Source organism: Podarcis muralis, chromosome 7 (genome assembly GCF_964188315.1).
Source record: "Podarcis muralis chromosome 7, rPodMur119.hap1.1, whole genome shotgun sequence".
Taxonomy (NCBI): Eukaryota; Metazoa; Chordata; class Lepidosauria; order Squamata; family Lacertidae; genus Podarcis; species Podarcis muralis.
The window spans coordinates 23,785,233-23,813,208 of record NC_135661.1 but is presented as its reverse complement, the minus strand read 5'-3'; the positions used below and the strand labels follow the sequence as shown (position 1 = coordinate 23,813,208).

At 46.4% G+C, this 27,976-nt stretch overlaps 2 protein-coding genes across 14 annotated transcripts in view; both read right to left on the bottom strand.

The window, feature by feature from the left end:
• Positions 1–36: 36 nt before the first annotated feature.
• Positions 37–17,102, bottom strand: PGD (phosphogluconate dehydrogenase). The gene is made up of 13 exons (XM_028740703.2): positions 16,948–17,102; positions 13,485–13,560; positions 12,085–12,264; positions 10,759–10,824; positions 9,921–10,039; positions 8,655–8,724; positions 7,984–8,118; positions 7,226–7,415; positions 4,500–4,630; positions 2,970–3,103; positions 2,049–2,148; positions 1,217–1,339; positions 37–344 (listed from the first exon to the last, which is right to left on the bottom strand). Exons 1-13 carry the CDS (start codon positions 16,953–16,955, stop codon positions 225–227), a joined length of 1,452 nt encoding a protein of 483 aa, XP_028596536.2. The 5' UTR covers positions 16,956–17,102; the 3' UTR covers positions 37–224.
• Positions 17,103–19,843: 2,741 nt separating this feature from the next.
• The window catches only part of KIF1B (kinesin family member 1B), a 132,736-nt gene continuing 124,603 nt past the window's right edge, over positions 19,844–27,976 (bottom strand). For all 13 annotated transcript variants that reach the window (XM_028740688.2, XM_028740689.2, XM_028740690.2 and 10 more), the window contains 3 exons: positions 27,094–27,286; positions 26,408–26,526; positions 19,844–25,989 (listed from right to left, as the gene is read on the bottom strand). In XM_028740688.2, the coding sequence (XP_028596521.1) occupies positions 25,947–25,989; positions 26,408–26,526; positions 27,094–27,286 (355 nt within the window). In that variant the 3' untranslated portion in view covers positions 19,844–25,946. The remainder of the gene's footprint in view (positions 25,990–26,407; positions 26,527–27,093; positions 27,287–27,976) is intronic.

Genomic DNA, 27,976 nt, shown 5'->3' with positions numbered 1-27,976 from the left:
AGAGGGAACTGGGCTGGTGAAATAAAAGTCACAACATTTTCAAAGAGGGATTTAAATGTTTATTTTAGCCCTCCTATAAGACATGATCACAACTTCTTTACAAAAAAAAAAAATGCCCCAAACGTGACAACTAGAGAAAGTGCTGAAGATACAGAGAATAACCAGCAAGAAGAGGGAATGTTTTAGCTCTACAGTATTTTCCACTTTCAAGTTCAGGCTTCCTTCTAGGCATTGTATGATGAAGAGGAAACAGAGCCTCCATGTCCTGTCCAGTTGGTGTGGATAAATTCGCCTGGTTTTGACAACAGTTCGTAGGTGTGGGCACCAAAATAATCTCGTTGAGCCTTTGAGAAATTGCATACACATGGTTAGTGATATAGGTTGCCAAAGTAACACAGTCAACTTTCAGTTGTCGCTAAATTCAAAAGAGGCACACTGAGGGTTGCAGCCCATGTTAGTAATACTCCAAGTAAACGGACTGAAAATAATTGAAGTGACTAACTTAGTCGCATTAATGTCAATAGATCTACTTCGAGTAGAATTTAGTTGGGGACATCTAAGAGGTCAGACCCATTGCCTCTACAGTAGAGTCTCCATCAGTGTTGGTAAAACTAAAGAGGATCCTTTCAGTTCAGGGATGGAGAACCTGGAGCTCTCTAGATGTTGCTGGACTACAACTCCCATCATTCCTGGCTGGGGCTGATAATAGATGGAGTCCAACAACAGCTGGAGAGCCGCAGGTTCCCCTTGCAGAGGGAAAACAGGTAAAAATACTGCTGGGAGCTGCAGCCTGTATGGCACTTCCAATCTAAAACAGACAATGAGGAAACACGACAAAGAGGAAGGAGAGGAAAAGATGACTGTAGGAATGATCATGGGCAAATGCAGCTACATGTGCTTAAAACACAGGTCCTTTGAGGAATCGAAATTAAGGGGGTTAACCCAAAGGCCACAAGAAAATGATGGATTTTAAGGAAGGCCAGAAGAGAGGTGGCACCACAAATTGTGCTGGATACAGAGACATCAGGTGGGCATTACTGTTGGCCTCTGTGAGAACAGAATGTCAGACTAGATGGGCCCTTTGGCCTGATCCAGCAGCCAGGCTCTCCTTATGTTAACTAGGGAAATGAGCAAAAGATCTGAACGGAGCAAAAAAGGTTGGAGAAGTTTCAGACGGGACTCCACACATGCCAAAGCTGTTTTCAGACTGGCTTACCTGAATCAGGTTGGCTGGTAGAGTGTCATGCCTGTACCCATCATAGAAAGAAAGTGCAGTGGTGAAGCACGGCATTGGGATGCCAATTTGGACACCAGTGCTGATGGCACGTCGCCACGATTCCTAAGGGAGGAATGATGTAAAAGTAGTAGTAGTTACCTTCTTATAAGTTGTATTCGGCCAATGACCCTTCCTCCACTGGAAACACAGGGTTGTCTCCACCGCTGTCCTTGGGCAAGTGGGACAAAGTTTCCCCTTGCACAATGGGACTTTGCCACCCTCTCCTTCCCAGCCCCCCACCTCTGCGCACCCTCAAAATCTGCTCCCAAGGGATGGACAATGGACAGCCATTCTGAGGCTGTGGTGTATGTGAAGCTGTTCATAGCAATGCAAAATTAAGTACTTTTTCTCTTTACATACATACATACATACATACATACATACATACATACACACTGCACTTAAAAATGGTCAGGTATTTTCTAAAGCCACATTCGCCTCGCACATTTAAAGCACTGCTATATCACTTCAGACAATTCTGGAAGCTGTAAGGTGCTGCGAGTTGTTAGGAAAGACCCCACATTCACCTCACAGAGCTGGGTTCTCTGAGTTGCTCCACAATCAGTCCTTCTTCAGGGAACTCTGGGAATTAACTCTCAGCACCCTTAAACTACAGCTCCCAGAATTTATTTATTTTGGGGGGAGTGGGAGCCATGATTGTTTAAAGTAGCATAGTGCTTTTCTTAAAAATACAAAGCAGTATACAAATTAAATTAATAATAATAATTTAAATATATGGTGTGTGTATGTGGCCTCTTCCTCCTGAAGTTACCTGGCAATTCTCTACCGCCGTCTTGAAAAAGTTGTCCAACAGTAGGTTCTGGAGATCAGGGCTTCGATCAAAAGCTTCTTTGATTTTCCCCAGGAACACACTATGCAGAAGACATGCAAAAGCAGTTAGTAGGATTTCTTGAAATCAGTGAGGTAAATAGCCAGGAACCCAAAAACGTATGTGGACCAACATAATGTAACCAAGGGCAGGGATAACCAATGATGCTGTTGGACTCCAATTTTCATAAGCCCCAGCTAGCATGGCTAATAGTCAATTCCCAGAAGAATTAGCAATCTCTTCCCAGGCAAGTCTGGGAATTGTAGCTCTGAGAGGGGAGTAAGGGGTCTCCCAGCACCCTTAACAGACTACAACTCCCATAATTCTTTGGGGGAATCAGTTTAAAGTGATATCATCGTGCTTTAACTGTATGTTGCAGATGGGGTCTGTGTCTACAAATATGTCACCCAGGGAAGAGTGCTAAAAAAGTGTTGTTTTTTTAAAGAAAAGGTAATCTGATCCTAAAATCAGCTGGGACCACACCATGCCCATTTTAGAGATTGAGCAACTGATCCAGAAAATGAGAAGTTGCAGGCAGGAGCCCTTTCATTTCCTCTGCTGTGTCTCAATGGGAGGAACTTCCTCAAACTCAGAGCATAAGAAGTGGGAACAAATAATTACAAAAGGAGAGACAGAGGAAAGTAGAGGCAGAAGCACTCTTAACCAGCTGTCGTTCCCAGAATTCTTTGGAGAATCCATGACTGTTTGAAGCGGTACAATACTGCTGAAAATGTAGAGTGTAAGTGCAGCCCCAGTTAGAATCTCAACTTTTCGATTCAGTTGGTCTGAGCTCCAAATGAAGAGGATCATCTCCCTGTCAATCAACAGCCCCTGCTCCTATCATATCCTATCTGTCTTGCTTACCTTCGGATGATGCATCCTCCCCGCCACATCAGGGCGATGGCACCATAATTCAGCGTCCAGCCAAACTCTTTTGCCGCTTGTCTCAGCAACATGAAGCCTTGCGCGTAGGAAATAATCTTTGAAGCATACAGGGCCTGCAAGGGAGCCAAGGGACAGTGTCAAGATTTAGAAAGAGGCTTTCAAGCCAGGGGCTGGCTCCAGAGGGTGGCAAAGTCAGCCATTTGCTGAGCCACCAGAGACTGAGAAAGGACCCCATCAACCCAAAGAGAGTTGCCCATCGTCATGGATCACATTAAGTCAGAGTTAGTGTGAGGGAATGATTGGTTTGCACACCCCACCACCCATTCCAGATTAAAGGAACCCACTGAGCATGTCTTGAGTGAGGAAGCCTATAATTCTGGCACTGCTGATACAGTGGTGCCTCGCAAGACGAACGCCTCGCAAAACGAAAAACTCGCAAGACGAAAGAGTTTTCCGTTTTTGAGTCGTTCCGCAAGACGAATTTCCCTATGGGCTTGCTTCGCAAGAAGAAAGCCCATAGGGAAATCTCCGGGGACCTCTTTTAAATGCTGGCGGTGGGGAGCAAAGCCTTTCGCCCCCCTCCGGCCTTCAGAAGAGGTCCAGGAAGGCCGGCGGGGGCCGAAAGGCTTTGCTCCCCACCGCCAGCATTTTAAAAGCGGTCCGGGATAGCAGGGAATTGCGCTGCGCTTTCCCGCTATCCCGGACCGCTTTTAAAATGCTGGCCGTCGGGAGCAAAGACTTTCGCCCACCGCCGGCCTTCAGAAGAGGTCCTGGACCGATTCTGAAGGCCGGTGGGGGGCAAAAGTCTTTGCTCCCTCCCGCCTGCTTTCCCAGGACTGCGGAGACTTCTCCGCTGTCCCGGGCGATCTTAAAATGCTGGCGGGCGGCAGCGAAGCTTTCGCTGCCGCCCGCCAGCATTTTAAAAGCCCCCAGGACAGCGGAGACTTCTCCGCTGTCCCGGGCGATCTTAAAATGCTGGCGGTTGGCAGCAAAGCCCTCCTGTCCCTGGAGCTTGCGGGGCGGGAGGTGGGGAGAAGGGCTTTTCTTCCCACCACCAGCCTTCAGAACAGCCTTCTGAAGGCTGGCGGTGGGAAGAAAAGCCCTTGTCCCCCCCCCCCCCCAGCCTTCAGAAGAAGTCGGGGGACAGACCTGGTCTGAAGGCGGTTTCCATAGGAACGCATTGATTGATTTTCTATGCATTCCTATGGGAAACCATGCTTCGCAAGACGAAAAACTCGCAAGAAGAAAAAACTTGCGGAACGAATTAATTTCGTCTTGCGAGGCACCACTGTACAATCTCTACAACAATCTGGACCTCAGACAATGGAGGTTCTTGTTGGAGACTATAATGCAGAATGATGCATCTTCCCCACACATAGGATAGAATTTTGTTAGACTATGACTCCCACCACACCAACCGCTGGCCATGTTGGGTGGGGGCTGATGGGAGTTGTAGTTTGACAACACCCAGAGGGCCATAAGGCTAGCCCTCCCTGGCTAACAACTCACTTTGCGGATGTCCTCCAGAAACGCCGCCTTATTCCCGCTAAATTTAGCTGCGTTGGGTCCACTCAACAGCTTGCTAGCTTTCACTCTTTCGTCCTTGAGGGAAGACAGGCACCGAGCAAATACAGCCTCCCCTTTGGAGAAAGAAAAATCAAACACCATGGATGACTAAACTGAAGCAATGGCAAATAGGACCACAGTACTGTATGTACACAGGAGATTGCTTTCTGAAACAACTCAAATTATCTTCACTAAAAAACTACTGGATATCATGTAACTGGAGGAGGGACATAAAATTTACCCATTTGGGGCTTCCCCCGAAGTATCCTGGGAACTGTAGTCTGTTAAGGATGCTGAGAGGTTTTAGGGGAACCGCTTTTCCTCGCAGAGTTTCCTGGAAAGAGGGACTGATTTTTAAACCACTGGGAATTATTGCTCTGTGAGGAGAATAAAGGGTCTCCTAACAACTTTCAGCACCCAAAACAAACTACAGTTCCCATGATTATTTGGTTGGGGAAAGAAGCCACTACTGATTAAACCAGTACAGTGGTGCTTTAAATGCATGGAGTCAAGGTGGCCTAAATGGCAGTTACTTCAGACTAAGCACGCACAGCATTGTGCTGTAAGCAACCCCACCCCACAAAACAAACTACAATTCTAGATATCAGTGGTAAACTCCGAGTGCCAATCATTATGCATACGAAAGAGAACACAAGAAACACACATATGGAGACTGTATCATCTGGCTTGGAGAAACCCCAAGTTTTGCAGTGGTACAAGAAATGTTTTTTTAAAAAACAACCCACTGAGGACAGAGTACCGTATTTTTCGCCCCATAGGACGCACCTAGGGGGGGAATAAAGGGGGGGAATTATTTTTTCCCCCAGGCGCGGGGGAAGCCCGAGCTTCCCCCGACCCCAGCCCCGAGAACAGCCTGCTATCCGCAAGCCTAGGGAGCCCGGCAGGAAGTCGCACCGGTCTCCCCAGGCTTGCGGAGAGCTGCGCGAAGCCCAGGCGTGCTCTTCAGCGCGCCCCAGGCTTCGGAATGCAGGCAGCTCTGCGCGAAGCCCAGGACTGTAGGCAGCTCTGCGCAGCCCTCGGGAGCCCGGCACAACTTCGCGCCGGGCTCCCTAGGGTTGAACAGAGCTGCGCGAAGCCCGGGACTGTAGGCAGCTCTGCGCAGCCCTCAGGAGACCCTCCCGAGGGTTGCAGAGCTTCCTGAAGCCTGGAGAGCGAGAGGGGTCAGTGCGCACCGACCCCTCTCGCTCTCCAGGCTTCAGCGAAAGCCTGCATTCGCCCCATAGGACGCACACACATTTCCCCTTCATTTTTGGAGGGGGAAAAGTGCGTCCTATAGGGCGAAAAATACGGTATATTCAACAGGAACATAACACTCATTGAGTGCTACAGGGGATTATTACTAATATTATAAAAATATTTTATCAGTCACTTTACTCACAAAAACTGACCCAAAGTGACTTTGGGACATAACTGAGTAGTGCAGATGAAGACATGAGTGGTTTGTGGAAACTAGGAATGGAAGCAATTGCCCCACTTGTAAGGACTGCCTGCCTGAAAGGCATGGGCAGAGAGAGTGCAAACACACAAGGTGAAAAAGTTCTTCAGATTTCCTGTGAGTGACTCATACTCTCACTGCCGCAGGTGCACTGTGGTTCCTCCACACTCTTGCAGTCACAAAGGTAGCCCCTCCTCTCCCCCCCACTTTCTTAGCCAACCAACATCCTTTTGCATTGTGAAGGGATGAGTCAGCTGCTTTAGAGCAGGAAATTGCAAGTCATGCTGATGTAGGAAGGAAACAGAACGGGAGGGAGAAAGAAAAGCAAACCATACACCCAATCCATTAGCAATTCACCTGGCAACCCTAGGAGCCAAGCCTTGAACCCTACGTAGAGGAGGTTTGATATTTAAAAGAGGGGAGAAATGCAGAACACAGTAGGAAGGGTGTGTGTGCTAAAAAAGAAAGGCAGAGTTGATAACTCAGTGGTAGAGAAGGTAGAGAAGATGCACTGCATACACAAGGGTCCCTGCTTCAGTCCTCAGGATCTCCACTTTAAAAGGAGCTTATTTTGGAAAACTGCGAAGGATCCTTGCCCAAGAATGTAGAGAACCATCACCAGTCAGAGCAGGAACATAGGAAGATGCCTTATACTGAATCAGAGCCTTGCTCCAGCTAGCTCAGTACTGTCAACACAGGTGGGCAATGGCTCTTCAGGGTTTCAGACAGGAGATATTCCCAGCCCTACCTGGAGATGCTCTACCACTGAACTATGGCCCTTTGCCAGCTGTGAAAACAGCACAGAAGTGTGGATGATATTTTGAGTTTGGAGGATCTTGAGCTCACACAGCAAACTTACTGGTCATCAGGCATAAAACCAGTGCGGTGTAGTGGGTAGTGTCAGGTCTTGGAGACCAAAGTTCAAATCCCCACTCAGTTCACTGGGTGACCTTGGACCAGTCACTATCTCTCAGCCTAACCTACCTCACAGGGTTGTTGTTGAGGGTAAAATGGAGAAGAGGAGAGAAACATGAATGCCACCTTGAATTCCGTTGATGAAAGGTAGCACAGAAATCTAAATAACAACAATAAACTCTTGGGTGCCTCAACTCAGGTCTTTCAAGTAAACAAGGACTGCACCACATATCTCTGGGGCCCCTGCCCATCCCATCATTGCCACATTTTAGTGCAAATCTATGTCAACGTTATTTACCAATTAGAGTGACAGGGACCCCGTACTCTAAAGCTGAGATAGCCGTCCACTTCCCTGTTCCCTTTTGCCCAGCACTGTCCCGGATCTTTGGGAGCAAATGCTTCCCATCAGCATCACGATACTTCAATATGTTTGCTGTGATTTCGATCAAGAAGGAGTCCAGTTCAGTCTTATTCCACTGCTCAAACACCTAAGGGCAAGGGAGACAAGGAGCAGAGAGATCAACAACCCCCTCCCTGAGACTGCAAGACTTTTTTTTTTAGGACATAGTGTTCTGTGCTCTATAAACCTGATGCATTTGCTCTTAAGAAAATAGGAAGATGCCTTTGTGGCTCTGCTGCACACCTCCACTGTTAGGGATTTCCCCTGCATGCAAAGACAGGTTATGGTGGATTGAGCAGATGATTGTGGGTCCTGCAGTCAAGAAGGCAGTTTCTGCTATAGAGGTAAACCTTTGGCTCTTCATATGTTGATGGGCTACAACTCCCGTCAGTCTAAGTCAGAGATGGGGAATTCCAGATATTGGTGGACTCCCATCAGCCTCAAGCAGCATGGCCAATGGTCAAGGATGTAGTCTGACAACATATGGAAGGCCCACAAGTATCCCACCCCCCTAAAGGCTCCTGGGAACTCCATCTAGAAAAGGAGGCTCCCTGCTGTGTCTCTGTGTAAGTGCCTGTTCTGGCTTTTATTTCGACTTATTAAAATAGGGTCTTCACCCATCAGATTCAAGAGATTGGTTTGTCTTGTGGGCTCACCGCGGCCATCTCATCATGGTCCATGCCTAGCACATCCTTCATGAGGTGGTAGGCTTCGCAGATCAGCTGCATGTCTCCATACTCAATCCCATTGTGCACCATCTTTACAAAGTGCCCAGACCCCTCGTCTCCCACCTGCCAGAGTCATGAGAAAGAATAAAATGAATTATTAATTATTTTTATTAAGATTTATATACTGCTCTTCATGACAATATCTCAGAGCAGTTCACAAGGTAAAAAGACAAGTAAATAGTTAAAACAAAACCAACAAAACAATAACCTCCCTCCCACAAACACATATAAAAGACTTTATAATATTAATCAACCTTATAAAACAAAAACAAAATACAAATACAAAATACATGTAACACTTAAGAACAATTTATAACAACCCCCACAATAAACAAGTTAAAACCCCATTTCCATTAAAACCATAAAAAATTTAGCACCAGGAGGCTGGGCCACACCCGCATTCTACCCCCAAAGTACAGCCCCCAATGGGCTCATCAACATTGGAAAGGGTCTGCCTTCTCCCCTTCCTCTTGATGGGGGAGGTGAGGTGTTGGAGAAGCTAGTAACCTTCCAAAAACAATTCACAAAGAGGGGCATCAGCTTGAAGAGTATCTCTAGGAGCATGCAGAGTGCATCATAAACATGTCAGCTCATCTTACCCAGTCGCAACAGGGTTCCCCAGTTCCTACTTTGGCAGCGATGCTCTGAAATATTGGTTTGATGTGAGGCCTGCAAAGAACCAAAAGGATGTTTGAAAAACAAAGCAGAAAGGACATCATCATGATTGGTTCACCATCCAGACCATAACAGAGGCTAGGAGGGCAGAGACACGAGACAGGGCATTATCAGTAGTGGCTCCCTACCTCTGAAACCCCCTTCCAAGTGATATTTGGTCTGCCCCTACTACAGAAGCATTTAAGAAACATGTTCACTTGGCCAGGTGTTTGGATAAGGAAATAATTATTTTGGGGGTGCAGTCCCTACAGATACCATTGCTGCTGTTTACTGTATCTCATCTGAGTCTGTGTTTTTAAAAATTATGTTTTATTGGCATCTACTATTTTATTGACTGCCCCAGGCAGGAGAAAGGATGAGACTGAAAAATGGTAAATGAGTAAACAAAAATAAAAATGAAACATACATTTACTGCTTTGGTCGCTTCACAACTCAATCTGAGGAGGACCCAACTGATAGAACGTGCATTTTTCAGTGGTGACTCCATGTCTGTGGAATGCTTTTCCTAAGGAAACACACCTGGCACCATCACTGTCAAACTTTAGGCCAAGACATTCATGTTTGCCCAGCCTTTCAGTTGTTATGTTTGGATCATACCTTGCTGCAATTTTTATTTTTATTCAGTGGTGTGGGAAAGGATTTGTCCTTTTTTGCAGTTGAAGATGGAAAGCTGCCTTATACCGAGTCAGTCAGACTACTGGTCCATCCAGCTCATTATCGTCTACACTGTCTGGCAGCTGCTCTCCAGGGCTTTCAGGCAGGGAGTTTCTCCCAGACCTACCTGGAGATGCTGCTGGGGACTGAACCTGGGACCTTCTGCATGCCAAGTAGGTGCTCTAGCACTGCCTCCCATGTTTTACAATCCGATCAAATACAAATTCCCTAAGTGATTTACAGTGCAATAAAAACCATACGCAGAACAATTAATTGCATATGTAAAAGCAGCTAAAACATTTGCTGTATTTAAAAAAATGGGAAAGCAATCTATGTGAATTTATATATGGAGTGGAGCAGGATTTGTCCTATGATGTTATTGCAGGATGAGCACTTTGGGTCAATTAATGCTCTTTTTTCTTTTTGCTGTATTCTGGATTTTGTATCATGTACACTTTCATAATTGTAAATAGCCTTGAGAAACCTTTGCATTAAGCAACAAATAAATGCATTAAATCATTCTCGTCATCTCTTACCATGCCTCTTTGGCTCCTCCTGGCATGAGTGAAGGGCCGTACCTGGCGCCCTCTTCGCCACCGCTAACCCCGCTCCCAACAAACAAGATGCCCTTCTCCTTGAGCTCCTTGCAACGCCTCTGGATAGGAAAAGAAGGGAGACTCGTTGCTCGAAAAAGAGGATTATGGGGGCAAAAGCACTGCATTCTCTACTTAGGGCAACGTATATCTCACAAAAGAGAAAGAAAATAAATCTGACTCCTGTACCAGTTAAAAGCTACAAAACCACTTGTAACTTAAAATTCTGCACCCAGTAAAATTTCCTTTGCATCTGGCTTAACAGACATTGGTGGACTTGAGAGCATGGAGGTAAATAACCCCTGGATGGTTAAATCCAGTCAAAGGCGACTATGGAATCATCTCGCTTTCAGGCCGAGGGAGCTGGCGTTTGTCCACAGACAGCTTTCCAGGTCATGTAGCTAGTGTGACTAAACAGTTTTTGGCGCAACGGAACACCTTGCTCAAAACTTCCAATCCTTGTACAAAACTCATTGATGAGCCTTTGGACAAAATTGAGAGGCGGGATATAAAAAGTTGCAGTTTAATAAAATACTAGGGGCTGCACCCCTACGTACTTTGCTCACCAATCCCGCCCTTCTCAAGGCCACCCGCTGGTTGCACAAAAAACTGCAGCGTGACAACATCCTTAGAAAAATACGTATTAGGAGAGAAATGTCTTGCAAACAAATCCTAACCAACCAACCCCACAGGTCTGTTTGTGAAGATAAAGTTAGCTCCCACATATCCTCTTGAGCTCCTTGGAGTATACAAGTTGGATACAAATGGGCACAATACATACTGTGCTATCTCTGTACTCAGAATTCCCTCCATCAATAATGATGTCTCCGGCACTCAGCAGTGGCACCTGTGAAGGAAAGAGACAGTGTTACATCAGAAGAGGTCAGCAGAGTAATGGCCTATCAGGTCCAGCTAATCAAATGCCTTTGGGAAGCCCATGAAAAGGGCACACTGGCAGCAGCCCTTTCCCACTATTCTTTCCCAATGACTGTACCAAGAGAGGTTTTCTCTGAATCTAGTGGCAGCTGTCCATCTGCAGAGAGTTGCTGGATCAGACCAAAACGCCTGTCTAATCCAGTGGAACATCTCCTGGGAGGGCTATGAGACATCCTCAAATGAGACCCTGGAGTTAGTGCAGAAAATAGTGAGCTAGAAGGACTAGTGGTCTGACTCAGTATAAGGCAGCTTCATGGGACCATAGCTCAGTGGTAGAGCACCTACTTTGTATGTAGAAGGTCTCTGGTTCAATCCCCAATGGCATCTCCATGTAGGGCTGGGGAAGACCCCTGCCTGAAATCCTAGAAAGCTGCTGCCAGTGAGAGTAAGACAATATTGAGCTAGATGGACCAATGGTCTGATTAGGTATAAGGCAGCTTCTTATGTTTCCTTCTTCAACTAAAATATTACTGAATTTTAGAGCAGGAAGTGTCTGTGTCTTGGAAACAGTGTTAGAAACTCAGATATATAAGCTAGGCATCAAATGGCTCCTTAAACCAAGGTTATAGTTGCCAAAATGGAATGTCTAGCTGCTTTTCTTGGGCAAGATGGCTCTAAAGTCTTATTTTTCAAATGATGGACTGACTGTGATTGATTCTCAGTTAAACATCTGGCTAGTTCAGGTGACAACTTTGAGCAAGGTTAAGAGTTTTGAGGTCAAAGAAGAAAAGTCACTTGATCCACGTATCCGACTTTGTTTTCTTAATGATGATTGCTCTTGTTCAGGCTGCACAGAAAAAGCATTTATGTTCCAGAAATTCATTCTGATTGTGCAGATAAAATATAACTGATAACTTACCATGAGAAACATAGTAAGCTGGCTCAGACCACCTAGCTCAATATTATCTATACTGACTGGCAGTGGCTTTCCAGGATTTTCCACAGGGAGCCTCTCCCAGCCCCATCTGGAGATGCCAGAGATTGAACCTGAGACCTTCCACACGCAAAGCAGGAGCTCTGCCACTGAGCCCCAGCCCTTCCCCACAGGGAGGAAAGGTTCAGCCAGCCCTAGCGTTGGCCAATCCATAGAATTCTGGAAGGTGGCATAAAGGGGCATCATTTGTAAAAGAAGAGGCAGTTGGTCAAGGATGGGAGGAAGAGATCTGCTCACCAGCTTGTTGATGAAGTCATCCACAGCGCTCCCAGCCTTGACAAGCAGGATGATCTTCCGGGGTTTCTTCAGCTTGGAGACCATTTCTTCCAAAGAGTGGGCCCCAATGACTTTAGTGCCCTTGGCCTCATTTGCCAGGAAGTCATCCACTTTGGATACCGTTCGATTAAATGCACAGACCTAGGAGAGGATAAGAGAGAGGGATTTCACTGGGAGACAGTAGAGCTGATCCCTTTTCTGAAATGCATCCCCCCTATACCTGGTTTTCTAATGGGTTTGTGCCAGGGACTAGGAAGTTATTTTCAGACTCTAAGGACCAAAAGGACAAGACATCTGCATGTTCATTTTCATTATTTCCCCCCATTTAACCAGAAAAATGAAAGGCCTGATTGGAATGGATTTAACCTGGTGTGTAGGTCATTAAAAAAAAACACCTTTCAATGTATACAGGTTTAGCCAGCTTCTCACACACACACCAGCACTTCCTGCTGAGCAGTTATCTGCAGAGATCGCTCAAAACAGTAAGCCAATCTATGTTCTGTCATTTAAGGTACTCAAGCAAGTAAGACAAGGCCTCCCACTAAATCAGGAACCTGAAGTCCTCCGGATGTTGCTGGACTCCATCTCCCATCAGTTCTAGTCTAACATGACCAATTCTTGGGCGTGATGGCAGCTGCATTTCAGCACCTGGTTTGCAAAAGTTCCTTGCCTCTACCCTAAATCCCCCGCCTCACCTTCTTGTTTCAAACTTTTCTTATCTCCACATTCATACATTTCTCACCACCAGCAGATTTACTATATAGCCAATGGGTATAATTAATTAATTATATTTATATCCTGCCCTTCCTCCCACAGGAGCCCAGGGTAGCAAACCCACAAACCATAAAGCAATAAAAACATATACACTGCAGATGCAGACTAGGGAAGATTTCTACTTAATTAGAAGAGGAATGTATTTAGCAGGTGCTGAAAACACCACAGAGATGGTGCCTGATATTCAATGGGAGGGAATTCCAAAAGGCAGGGGCCACCACACTAAAGGCCCAGCCCCTACACTGTGCAGAATGGGTCTCTCTCTTGATAAGATGATCTGTTGTGTATATAAAGGGCAAGATGATTTATCAGGTATCCTGGTCCCAGGCTGTATAGGGATTTATACACCAAAATCTAGAACTTAGCCCAGTAAGTAGCTAATATGCCACTGATGAACCATCATAGATGAACACAGCTGTAATCTATAAACATCTGGAAGACCAAAGGACCCCCACCCCTGTCTTCAAGCTTCTGTCCTAAGATCTCCCTTCTACGTTCTATACAGTATGTAGCAAAGAAAGCGAGAGAGTGTCTGTGATAAATAATTGCCTAGTAGTTAAAACTTCACACCAGGCATTTCCACTCACCACGAAGCCATGGTCGTTCATGTTGAGGATGAGGTTCTGGCCCATGACGGCCAGTCCAATCAAGGCGATGTCTGCTCTGAAAAAGGGGGAGAACAGACATGGATGCTTACACTTCCCAGAATAGTTTAACAATCCATCCCTCTTTGCAGAATTCTTTGGGGGAAGCCATGGCTGTTTAAAGTGGTATGATGCTGCTTTAAATGTACAGTGCAGGTGGGGCCTGTGACACCCAGGCAAGGGTGCCAAGGAACAGGGAAGGTTGCAGTTTAAAAACCCAGGCTGTGCTTCTGATCCATGCCTTGCACCAGCCAGGACTGTGTTGTGTCAATTCTAGAGATTGAGCAACTAGATCTAGAAAATGAGAAGTTACACGCCTCTAGAAGCCCTTTCATTTCCTAGCTGTGCCTCAACAATATGGGAGAGACTTCCTCAAACTCAGAGGGATTATATGAGAAAGGAAGAAGAAATCATTATGGAAGAAAAGCAGAGACAAATGGAGGTAGAAGCATAGGAACTTAGAAGGCTGCTTTAGCAGAGTCAGATTCTTGTTCCAGGACTGTCTACAGTACACTGACAGACAGCAGCTCTCCAGGGTCTCAGATTGCAGCCTTTGTCAACCCAACCTGGAGATGCAAAGGGCTGAACCATGGACTTTCTGCGTGTAAAGCAGATACTCTACCACTGAGCTATCACCCTTCCCCAGAGTGGATTTGTAGTCCCAGGAACCAGCAACAGCTACAATAATAAAACGTCAGGGATTAAATCCTGAGCTTGGCCCAACTTGCACAACACACCTGTGGAGTCTTTCACGTGGCATTAAGCCAGCCAAGTGTTACCAAAACTGGGCACCCCTCTGGCAACTCATTCCACACCCACACCACCCCCTCTGCCTTGGGCAATGTCTCTTTGTTTCTCTTTACATCTTCTTAAGCCTTGTCCAAACAATTAGCAAAGGAGGCAGTCTTCTGCGTTTGAGCTGTACCACTTTGGATGGGGGGGAGCCCTCATGCCTGAAAGCTACAGTATGTGCAAGCGCTCACTTTGAATCCCTGTAAGTTCAAAACTAGAAAGTCCAGAAGGAAAAGTCAGGCCTAGAAACAACTCATACAGGACTAAGCATTGATGACAATGTCCAGAGGCTGCATTCAACATTAGTCCTCCTCAGAGTAGACACCACTAGAATTAATGATTTCAGTGGGTCTACTGGGAGAAGACTTAGCTGGAGACAATGCCAAGAGCTGTGAAGTATGGATGGTCAGGTGGATTTTTTTTTTAAATGTGATTCTGCCCAAGCCACATCACTCACTGGCCTTCTTCTGCACCCTCCTTCCCAGTGATTTTACCTGGCTGGTAGATGTTCTTGAACTGGGATATCATTTGATTGCTAGAACAGAGAATGGTGAGGTAGGTGAGTGGGTGGGTGGCCCCATGCATCACAGGTTTGTGGGCCTCAGAAGGAAATGTGGCTCTTGGGCCAATGAAGGTTCTTCACCCCTGCATTAACTCATTGCAATCCTTGCAATAATCCTGCACAACCTGTTCTTATACAAACCTATGGAGAAGCCACACATTGTGGAATACTGTGCACAGCACTGCTCTGGTCACCTCATCTCAGAAAGGACTTTGTAAAAGGTTCAGACAAGGGCAAGCAAAATGATCAAGGGGATGGAGCAACATCCCTGTGAGGAAAGGTTACAACATTTGGGGCTTTTCAGTTTAGAGAAGAGTAAAAAGGAACACAAAAGAGGCGTATAAAATTGTGCAAGGTGTGGAGAAAGCGGACAGAGGAAATTTTTCTCTCTCCCTCTCATAGCACTAGAACTTGAGACTAAATGTTGGAAGATTCAGCACAGACAAAAGAATGGACTTTTTTTACACAGCGCATGGTTAAACTTTGGAACTCGCTCCCACAGGAGACAGGCATGGCCAACAACCTAGATAGCTTTAGAAGAGAATTTCAGAATCACACAAAGGAGAAGGATATCACAAATTCTGTGTCCACTGCTGGGAGTCAGTATGCCTCTGATTACCAGTTGCTGAGGCTCACAACCGAGAAGAGTTGCTGCTGTACTCAGGTCCTGCTTGCAAGCTTCCTATTGAGGCATCTTATTGGTCACTGGGAGAACAGGAGGTTGGATTAAATGGGCCTTTGGCCTGATCCAGCAGTCAGACTTTTCTTATTATGTATTGTTAAAGCATGTGCGACATGCCTCCCTATGCTCTGATCATTTATTTAATTAATTTATTTCATCCCACCAGTTGATCAGAGCAAAAGGAAGTTGACTTATGAGGAGTTGGGCAAGTGGTTCATCCAACTGCAGACACTGACTGGCAGTGGCTCTCCAAGGTATCAGGCAGAGAATCCCTCCCATCCCTAAGGGGAGATGCAAGAGACGGAGCATGGGACCTTCTGCATGGAAAGTGAGTGCTCTGCCACTGAGCCACAGTCCTTTCCAATTTACACAAAAGATTAACCACAATCAATTTCCATGCAGCTGAGATTAGCCCAGAAGCAAGCACATCCAACTTGAACCCGCCCAGATTTCTAAAGAAGGGCTCAAGAGGCTGAAGGTTTTCATTTCTAATGCTCAACCTTTTTTTTTTAAAAAAAAAGATAAATCAAGACAACTGCCTCCTCAACCAATCACCATGGAGCCACAATTAGCAACGATTTGATATTTTTTCCCCTTTCTTAAAAAAAACTTTTCCAGATCAGAAGATGATCCCACCCCACAGACATAAAGCCCCAGGACCTATTTGTCACGCGAAGGCTCGGTCCTGCAAAACGTGAATCAGTCTGCTGCAGAAAAATTTTGGGTTCACTTTTGCAGCCCAACTCCCCAAGGTACTCTGAGTCACCTAAGTCAATGATCAGTCACATAAGAATGGATGGAGACAGGAACCAGTGGAGGGAAAGCAAGGAATACCTTTATTTTCCTGCTGCAACAGAGCCCGCCTTCCGCCCCGCAAGGAGGTGAGGGCCCGGAGCTAACAAGCCTTGGAAATGCACCTGAGCACCTACAGAGTGCTTACCCTCCTTCCCCCTTGGATGAACCCCACTGAGCAAACTTCCCTCCGAGGAAAGCCTGGCAGCACTCTCTTCTCTTGCACGGGAGTAAGCTTCCTGGAACCGAATGAAGCTTCCTGACTGCGACCCTGCTTACTCGGGAGTCAGCCCACCGACCCACCCGCCTCCACTGAGCTCAGCGAGATGCACTTCCGCATCACGGTGTGTTCCGGATTAGGTCTGCTTTACGCACGCTAACTTGGAAGGGAGCTTCGCCGAAGTGAGTGGGGTCCATGGCCATTAATTACGGTCTACTCCAGAGTAGCCCGATGAGATTTACTCGCCTAGGAGCAAACATTCCCCGCCTTGAACTCATCGGTCATTTATTCTTGCGCGTAACTCAGCATTGCCAAGCGAGCCCCGCTAACCCTCTCCAAAATGCCCCCTAATACTTACTGGGCCATGGCGGCGACTCGGGAGGCTTAACTGTAGCTGAGACGAGAAAGGTAGGCGACTGGCGCTCCCAAAGACGCTTCCACTTGGAGCGGACCCGTCTAGGCCAGCCCACCGCAGGGAGGGGCCAGCCCTAGCCCAGCCTAAAGGTCTGCTGATCGGCTCAGGCGGACGGCGAGCATAGCCCTTTAAAGGCACAGGCTTCTGCCTTTCCATCCCTCTGTTGCGGTCGGATGGGAAATTTTTGTTTTCATTCTCTTTTTTTGGGCAATGATTCAAAGTCATGCATTCGAGGGATGGGGTAGTTCGCCGGCTCCCTTTCCCTCTCTCTCGGGCTGTAAGGCTTTATGCACTCAGCGAGCAAGGCTTCCCATCACTACCATGAATGGCACCATATTTAAATAGACTTGGGCGTATCTGCGATCTTGCCTCTTGCTTGCCAGATGTGTGCAAAGGTAAGCCACATTCTTACTCCACCTGCTTTTGTCTCTGACCCCAGCAGCACTATGCATTCAAAGCGCTGTCATACCACTTTAAACAGTCATGGCTTTCCCCAAAGGATCCTGGGAACTGTGGTTTGTTAAGGGTGCTGGGAGTTGTGAGGAGACCCTTATCCCCTTCCCAGAATGACAATTCCCAGTGTATCCTAGGAGGAAGAACTGATTGTTAAACCTCTCTGGGGACTGGCTTTGGGAGGGGAACAGCAGTCCCCAAACAACAAGCCAGATACCAGGATTCTTTGGGGGAAGCCTTGACTGTTGAAAGTGGTATGGTAGTGCTTTGAAAGTCAGTGCAAATGGGGCCTTTGTGATCTTGCCCAGTGCCCATCAATGTAAAGCCTCCAGAAAGTTCGCTGAAAGGGAATATGGGCTTCAAGCTGAAGAAAGTTCCCCACCTGTCAAAAATATTTGGATGGATTTGCAGTCAAACAAATGCAAAGCAGGTGTCCCACCACAGAGTTAAGACTATTGCTACAGAAGCAAGTTTCATGCCATGGAAACTACTTTATGGGAGGGGAGAGGGATCTTCATGAATCCCCAACACACCCCACACCCCACTTTTAGCCCCGCAGAATCTTCTAAAAGCAGTAGCAGGAGGTTGAAGAGCTCTGGGCTTCCTGGACCAATCAAAGGGAGCTTCTTACATTGAACAGCAGATGTTATGCTGCTGAACCACCAAACACACCAAACACAGCAGCACATGCATGTCATTCCAGGCACATGATTTTATACACACATATGCTCAAGAGTGCCAGAGGCATGTTCACAATGGCAATTTCTGACTTGTGCGGCCTGGTCCCTCTGGCTTTCTCTTCCTTGTTTCTGGAGGTTATGTAACTTAAATCCCTTTGACAAGATCAGACAGTTCCCTGTTTGAAGTTCCCTTGCTGGGTGTTTTCAGAAATTTGACCTAGGGTACTTGCAGGCAGCCTGTTTATTGAGCATTCATTCTGATCTGTTTGCAGTGAAATTATACGACACTGGCTATTTCATGAGCATTCATTCCAATTTGTTTGCAAGGGCCTTAGATGACCATTACATCAAAGCAAGAGTTATGCCATGCTCCCTAGCACATTTCTTCATCCTTTCCTTACCACAGAAAGTCCAGTACAGTGGTACCTCGGGTTAAGAACTTAATTCGTTCTGGAGGTCCGTTCTTAACCTGAAACTGTTCTTAACCTGAAGCACCACTTTAGTTAATGGGGCCTCCCACTGCCACCTGATTTCTGTTCTCATCCTGAAGCAAAGTTCTTAACCTGAGGTACTATTTCTGGGTTAGCGGAGTCTGTAACCTGAAGCATCTGTAACCCGAGGTATCACTGTATTTGGGGGAAATGAGCTTGTTGTGCAATACCTCCCCATCAGCTGTAATTGGGTCACCTGGATTTGCCGGTATGTGGTGTAGTGGTGTGTTGGCTTAGGGCCTGGAAGACCAGGGTTACTCAGTGACTTTGGGTCAGTCATAGTCTCTCAGCCTAACTTAATTCACTGGCTGTTATGGGAAGTAGGCAAACAGGACCTGAACACAAGCACATTCTTCCCTTTTGTGGTTTCCAGCAACTTTGGAGGAGAGCAATAGCCATCAGTAGCCCTCTCCATGAATTTGTCTAATCTTTCAAAGTCACTTGGTTTGGAGACCAACATTGTCTCCTGTAGCATCGAGTTCCATGGTTTAACTGCACTGTGTTAAGGGTGTAGCTAGCATCCTCACTGCAGCACCTTTCAAGTCCCAAGATGATGAGTGATGGCTAATCATAACTATTCTTTGTTTTGTTTATTTTCATATTAATAGCTACAAAAGAAGAGCAGATCAAAACATGTATGGACATTCTCTTTCCCCTTCCCTCAGTTGTTTTTAGTGGTTTAAAAAGTGCACTGCTCTACCAAGTACTAAGCCAGCAGAGGTTAAGAGCTTTTCCAGTTCTACTGGTCCTGAATGCTGGGAGTGAGCTTTCTGGTAAAAGTTCAGTACTAGGTGAAGACCTCAGGCTGGTGATACCAGATGTATTTTTACTTATTTAAATTAATTCATTTGTTACATTTATATTCCATGGTTTCTCCAAGGACCTCAACCTGGTATAGAAAGTTCTTTCCCTCCCCACCCCATCTAATTGGCCACTGTAGATTAGGATGCTGCCAGACTAGATGAGCCATTGGCCTGACCAGCAGGCTCTGCTTATGTCTCATGGCTATTTAAGGTAGGGCTGGGCAGGCTAGCAGGATGGACTTAGTTTCTTGGTATAGAGGAGGGGGAATCTGGTGCCCTTTCAGAGTCATTGTGCATTCAAGCCCGGATAATAAATTACAGGATACACCTGCAAACAAACAAAACCACCAATTGGGAGGGGCCCAAACAGCCTCTTGCAAGAGGAGGTAAGAAAAGACACATGGAGCTGAAATTCGTTTAATCCACTGGCTTTTTAATCTTAATTTTTTTTCACCTCGTTCACTAACAGTTCAGTGGTGCAAGGTTACCATACACTGAGTTAGATATTGTTATCTGCATTGCACACCTAAAGGCTATACAGCAAGATGGATCAGAATTAGTACAAATACATGAACTATATTTACATTTTGTATACCCAAGCTCCGAACATCAGATATATTTACAAAATAAAACATGGGAAGGAACAGAAAAAGACAAAACGAAGTCAGTTAATAAAAAAAAAGTACAGTGTTGTGAATGTATTCCTTTCAACCAGGGAAAGACTGATTTTTTAATTTAAAAAATGAAAGAGAAGGGGTAAGGGATCGGTTCCAGAAAGCCACCTATGTTGTGCAGGTGACTGTGGTTGGTGGAGGGGTGGTCTGTGTTGATGAGGCGCATGTTTGTCTGTGGGCATCGGGAAGAAGGAACCACTTAAACATACAAATGCCCAATGAGAAAGACGTGTATGCGGAAAGCACATGGAATTTAGGTTGTCAATAAATAAGGGGAAGGAAAATAACACACAAGAACTGTTCTGGGTGGGATGAGCACATGTAATCTTCTCTAGCTTTAGCAGACGTCACTCAGAGCCTCCCTGGATGAGGAAAACGAGTCAGCCATATAGAAGGCAGAACTGCTCCCCTTTCTCCAAGAGACAGGGGCTGTCCCTCTTGCTCAACAACAAAAAAAAAAGGGTACAGGCTTTAAAACGAACACCAGCACAACCACAAGACTTCTTTCAAGTATTATCAGACTGGTCATCAGTGGCTGCACTTCAAACTCGCAAATGGCCTCCTGAACCAAAGAAATTAAACGTCTGCTTCTGCCGCACCCCCCACCAATGGCTGATGTTTCTAGTATAAGGAAGCACAAATCTGGATACATTCCTGTGACGTCAGAAGGACTGACGGGTCCGTGGACATGGGCAGGAGGGCGAGGGTGAAGGTGAAGTGAGCCATCGTGGAGTAATGCGATACCCACATGCACGAGGTGAAGTCCAGTTTCACATACATTCACAAAAAAACCCTCAGAGCAGCAAAAAAATTAGTTTTATTCCCGTTCTTTTAAAGCAGCATGTTAAAAAGAAACAAAACCAAGAGAATGACAAAAATCCAGCCAGCTGTTAATGCAGAGGAGGACTGTACCACTTGATGCATAGGCAGTAATAGACAGTATTAAGTGACAGCAGAACATGCCAAGGGGCAGATCAGCCCAGAGGATGTCCTGCTTTTAGTGTGCAATAAACTACAGATGCATAAATACACATTACTTTATATATACTTTAAAAACAAAAACAAATTAAATATTCCCTGTAAATTATTAGACAGTAAAGCAGCAGCGAATAAAGTCTTTGCTTTGAAATGCCCTCAGGGGGATTTGTGGGAGGGGTGTTTGGAGAAACCTTCCCACAGGTTTGGAGCCTGACACCCCATCCCTCTTCCGTAACATCCTGAATGGGGACACTGGCCTAAAAGGTTAAAGTGCATTGCTTCAAAGGAAAACCCATATTAAAAGGTTCAGAAGGTTATGATTAAACTAATATATATATATATATATATATATATATATATATGACTTTCAAGTTCTAACATTACGGCTCCCAGTGTGGTCAGTTTTTTGCTTTCATTAGGGGAAAAAATGTTTATTTGACTGAGAAAAGTGGAAATCCCACTAGGAGGTGCAAAAGGTGATCTCAAAGCTTGTTCTATGTTTGCAGCCCCATGCTCTGTGGGTTGGCTGGCCCATGGCATGGGGCAGAGCCTCCAGAAGGTAGGCGGGTCCTAAGAGCTGGCTGACTCTAGGACTGGGACAGTGAACAGAGCTTTGGCACCTCTCTGGTTGGATTCTCACCCTCTCCTTTCGCCATAGTTCACATTCTTTCCTAGAATTTGGAAAACTTGGGACCAAATTTAAGATGCAAGGGGAAACATTTAATTTCTGTTTGCTTGGGGGACATCTGGCCAAGAGGAACTATTTTATAATGGGCAAGGGACTGCTCACAGTGCCTGACCAGGGACTGGCTGTGAAAAGAAAAAATAACAATTTTGTGTGACTTTGTTTCCAAAGCAGATTATAGCTCTGCTCTTGTAATGGCCAATGCAGCAGTGGCTTAGAATGGATGTTTGCCCTCTTGCCGACCTGAGCTACATATATAAACCAACCTAAGCTGACCTAGTAGACATATGACCTTTACATAAGACACTACAATTCCCAGCTTATGAGTATGCTATGACACACCTGGTTTCCACTACCATCCACTTGCTCTTCCTGCTTAAGAAGAGCCCCTTAATGCTTATATATAACCCCTGTATTTATAGTCCACCCATAGTGGCCTCCTTCCAAAAGCAAAGACTTTGCAGGCTAGTTTTGTTCCGAGTTTAAATAATAAAACAAATACATTAAAAAGTTATCTTAGTGTACACATAATATTTCCAGGAAATGTCCTCCCGGGGGGTGTTTCCTGGTTCCACACAGTTCGCCCCACTTTTGTTACTGGTCAGAGGCAGCAGATACGGCAACTTAGCACCCCACATAAAACCTTTTAAGTCCATCATTAAAACCATCACACAATCGGCTTAGCTCCTGAACCAGCAGCCTCGATCGATGCGCACACACGTTGGCAGTGAGGAGTGTGTCCGTTGTATAAGGAACGTTAATCACTATGCTGAGACTTACACAATCAGAGTACATTGAACAAACAGACCCCATGCCATGATCTGGGCCTCCAAGGATGGTCCCTTTTTTCCCTGCACAGAGGTTGTACACAAGACCCACAGAAAGTGCCAGGAGGAGTTCCAACCTGAGCACTTAGTTATATGAGAGAGAGAAAGAGAGGAGGGTAATGTTAAAGAGAGCCCCTTCTGTCCTGGCGCTGCACCACTGCGCACTCCCTGATGTCACACAGCAGAGCCAAAACATTTTCTCCCCCACCCCCAAAAATAATGCAGCAAGGTTGCTCTGTTGATGAAAAAAATCCTATGGTGCTTAAAGCCTGCATGTCTCTGTTCAGTACTGTGGTTTGTAGGTAAACTTCCTCCCTGAGCTGACCCCCAACTAGATGGCTTTTATAAGCTGCATAAAAAAATGCCAACATGCAAATTTGGTTCCTCTGAACCACAAGGTTGAAATTGCTCTTTAAATCACCTCCTTGATCACAGTGAGCCACAGGAGTAAAAGCCAGCTTGGAAAGGAGAAAGAGGAGGGCAAAGATGGCTCCACTGAAGAAAAATCATCCTAACAACACAAGTTCACCTCACAAGAAAGAGAAACTTAGAATCTTAGCAGGGAGCTCAAGAAGGGCTTGGTTGTGGTTCTTACATACAGAGCATGAGGTCTGCCTGCACAGCTCCAGACTTCAGACACAGGCCTGCATGATGGAATGCTCCTACATGTAAAATAATTCCAAGCATGCCAAAAGCTAGCATGTCAGGGGAAAGGGTTAGAATATTCTGGTTTTCTATGTTCAGGGAACTATTTTGATAGGCACAAGCATCTATTTGTGCAGGGCCCCAGCTTGTGATCTCAAGTGGCACAGCCCCAAACACTAGTTAAAAATCTCACCCGGTGTTCCCACAAAACTAGAGCTAAGAGACATCTAGAACAAGAGCATTTATGTAGGGAGACCTAGAACCCAGTATACGTAGGTGAGACTGACTGCTTCATGCCAGCATAAAGTGAACCTACCTTGGCTACCAAATTGCCCAAAATGTTTACAATCTTCAGAGTGAAGGGAAGAGTTCCAGAGTGGGACATTTGTTCCTAAATTAAAAACCTCTCCTACTCAGACACACAAAATGATTAAAAAGGGAAAGCATGTAAACAGGTTTGTTAGTTCAGATTATATGTTTTGTATATAGCAGAAAGCAGAGGTGTAGGGAGCTTGTTTTGTTTCAATCGTCTTCCTGAAGCACAAGGACCCCAATACAGCTCTTTTGCTCACATCTCAGCCTTTGCCAACCTGGTGCCCTCCATATGTTTTGGATAACTCCCATCAGCCCTGTGCTAGCTGGTAGAAGTTGGCATCCAAAACATCCGGAGAGGACCAGGCTGGTAAAGGTTATCTTGATTTGGCTTTTTTTTTTTTTAAGTGCATAATGATTTGGGTTTTTTAAAAGAGTCTATTTATTTATTTATTTACTTATTTGTTGGGGGGGCTGGTGGGTTTTAAAGCAATACCCCACAAAAGCCAAGTTTTTGCAAAGTTTAAAAAAACCCTTCTTCCAAGAGGATACGACCACACTGAATCCCAATTTTCAAAGCCCTTGTCCTGTTCTTAAAGGAGCCATCAGAGATATCCTGCATAGATCCGACTAAGAGGAAAGTGGAAGGTGGGGGGTGGGGGAAGGTTTAACCTTTTGGAGATTTGGTGCACAGCTAAGCTGTGCCTTTCTGGACCCTTCTGGAGAGACACAGATGGGAAAATGGGGGTGGCCGGAAGCATTCTGCTGCCTGAAGCAAAGGACAACTCGCTCCATATTTCCTATGTGCAGAAGCTGGGGATTGTAGGTGTCGTTCATGGTGCCTGAGGGAAGTAGGGCAGCAGAGCAGCCCACATGGGCACAAACCCAGAGCTCTGTCCTCTGTGTTAACCTAATTGCCACTGCCCCATCCCCACCAAAAACCACCTGCCTGTGAAGGTCAAATTGCTCTGCCTAACGACAGGACCAGCCTCACATTACTGAAGAACTCTGGCACAGAAGGGACCAGCATTGGCCAAGCTGGATTTTCACAGCTCAGCCAGCTATCTTTGGGCCTGTGACACATGTGCTCAGGCCAATGGGGGCCCATCTCAGCACACAGCAAGACCACAAGGGCAGGAACCATCAATCTCCCCGTGCAATGCACGGTTTTTGCACCTGGGCACTGAAGGCATCTGAAAGGCAGTTTCATTCATTTGCTTGCATTGAGTGACGCACAGGCCAAGGGGAAGAAAGCAGAGCCTGGTGCACTCCAAAAAGTGATGGCTTGGAAAGGCCGGCTCAACCAATAGGCAGAGCGAGGCAGCTGCCTCAGGCAGCCAAAGCTAGAGAATTGTAAGCAGTACAGTTCTATTCAGAGCAGACCCATTGAAATCAACTTACATTAATTGTGTCCATTAATTTCAGTGAGTCTACTCTGAGTAGGACTAACATTGGATGCAATCAACTGGGGGCAGGAAGTGGCGGAGATGTATTGGGGGAACAGAGCCGTGTGTGTGTGTGTGTGTGTGTGTGTGTGCGCGCGCTTGCCATGTAGCCTGTTACTTGCCCTCTAAGCTAGCTTGCTGCCAGCAGATGCAATGGCCTGGTCCTGCCAACACTGAAGAAAGATTCAAGTTGGCTTCTGAATGACATGGGCAAAGGTGGTGGTCACTTCGTGAGACGTGAGGCAGGGAGGCGGCCCTGAAATCTAAAAATTAAAAGTAGCAAGTTTTAAAAGCCAAAGTAGGCAGGGTGGGAAAGTGGTCCAAATTTGCCAGCAAGTCTGCTTTCACAAAAGGAGATTTGAAATATCTTGGTCGCACTCCAGGTGTGACCAGGGGGTGGACAAAGAGCTGCATTCGCCCATGTGCAGAGGACCTCGCCTTGAAAGCAGCAGCAGTGCAGAGACTTCCAAAACAAAAGAAAAGTATTCCAGACAGAGACAAACACATCACAGAGAGTAGCACAAAGTCAATTGGAATGAAGAAAAAGGGCATCCAGAGAAACAAAAAAGGGGGTGTCCCTTCTTTTTTTTGCCCAAAAAAGTCGTGCATATAAATTGGAAAGTCACCACCAACACTCCCCTCCCCCTTGTTACTTTCTTCAGTTTGGCCACATGCTACTAATAATATTTTCAGCACAGGTATGTGCATGGGGAGGGGTGATAAAAAGATGGTGGTGGGGTTTAGAATAGCTGGAGAAAGTGCTGAAGGGAGGATGGGGGGTGGGGAGAGACAGCGAGAGAGACGAGGAATGTTAAAGCCACAGGGTTGCATACAAGGAAAGAGAGAGAAATTCAAGAATCACAGAGAAATGAGAGGTAACGCTTTATCTATATCAGAAGGCGTGTTAAGAGATTTGGGCTGGGGAACCGGGTGAGAACCCCACAGAGACTCAATATTTCAGCTGTCCTGAGCGTCTTCGGGCAAGTTTGGACCTGTGTGGGAGAAAGGAGGAGCAAATAAGCAAGACTGCAACTCTTTCTAGCACTCATTTTTATACCCCCTTTTCTCACTGTGGGAACAAGGAATCTGAGGGTTGGGGGGCCACATATGGATCTACCCGGCCCTCAGCATCCTCTGCAGACCACATCCCACCTCCTGGCCACACCACTCACTGCCCCCTGCACCCTTGTCAAGGGATTTTGCCTGGCTGGAATGTGTCCTTGAACTCTGATCACACCTTTTGTTTGCCTGGATGGAGCTGTGCCTGTGGATGGAAACCTCAGAATTTTCTGTCACTGGAATGTAACCCAAGAGTCACAGTTCCACCAATTTTTGCCTGGTTCCACCCACCACAGAACGTTACCCACAAGGGAAGGTGGCCCTTGGGCTGAGGAAGGCTCCCCGCCATACCGTATCGTGCCAGCAAGAAGCGGGTTGAAGGCATACAGCCAGTCATTCATATCTTTGTCGTTGATGGCCTGGAGGAGGACTCCGCGGTGCCTTGTGCAGACGGCAAAGGTGTTGGGTGTCTAGAATCACAAAGGCAAGCAGTCGCTCAGCAAATCCTCAAAAGCCCTTAAAGCAGCTATTTGATACCCGGTTTGCAAAGGGATCAGGGAAGGGCAGCATCTTTGTCTCCCAGTGGCCAAGATTTGGGTGGATTAAATGGCCCTGCCAAAACAAATCCTTTCTGATCTGTGTTGGAGAGTGTGTGTGAGGGGGTATAGCACCCTCATGGCCTTATCACCCCAATTTGATTTAGGAAAAAGGAGTACAGAAACATCTGCTACTGCATTCTTGTAGCACATGTGGGGATTGCAATAAAAAGTTGCAGTGTAGAGTGCCAACCAACCAGCCATGCTATCTTTTGAGATATTCCATTCCCTCTTCCCCCTGGGTTTTCTATTCCTTCACCTCTTCCTGAAGACACATAAATGGGAGGAAAGTGGAACTCTTTCCCTTCTCAACCCCATCCTGGCAGGTACAAATGAATGCCTGAAAAGGCCTTTCCCTCTGGGGAGCTGATCTTATCCCTTTCATTAAAGACCCACATCCTATGGGAGGTTTGCAGTGTCCCCACCCTCCATTCAACTGACCTTCACCATGGCCTCTTGATCTTCACTGTACTCCACCTGAGCCGTGGAGAGGTTGAGAATCCCTCTTTCAATGGGGTCCTTGTCACTGTTGTAAATGAAGACGTAGGGGCGCCGGACCACCACAAAGTGCTTGGCCCACGATGGGGAGAGCGGCTCCTTGAAGTTCAGGTAGCCTTTCTTGGAGACCACAGAGCTAGAAAGAAATGGCAAAGAGGAAAGCATTCAAGGACACGGAGCTGGCTTGAGATGGGCTCCAAGAGGCCCCAGGAGCTGCAGTGAATCCACTGCTCACAGACCAAGAGGGCCAGATGGTTCCTTCTAGACTCCTTGGCAAAGTTCAGCAACGTTTTCTCCTGCCTACACCCATTCTCCAAGCACCTTCATTTGAAAATGAAGTGCAGCAACTGGGCCAAGGCATGAACACCATCCTGAAACAGCCAGCAGAGCCATCACTATTTTGAACAGTGGTGGGGAACCTGCGTGGCCCTCCCAGTGTTGCTGAGCTACAACTACCAACATCTCTGAACCTTGGCCATCACCCAGGAGGGCACAGCCTCAATTTAAGCCATGCATTCTCACCCAGGCTCACCTTCAAGCCATTCAAAGTGGCTGGACTTCGGCAATGTCAGATCAGGGATGGGGAAACCTGTGACCCTGCAGGTGTTCATTGGATTTTAATGCCCACCAGCCCTAGACAGCGCGGGCCAGATTGCTAGGGGTGATGGGAAGTGCAGTCCAAGAACACCAGGAGGGTTTGAGTTCCCCCACCTGCATGTTAAATGAAGCTGCCTGACACTAACTCAAGAATGCTGAGTCTACCTAGCCCAGGAGTGTTAGTGCTCAATGGCAGCAGCTCTCCAAGGCCTGAGGCAGAGAACATCCC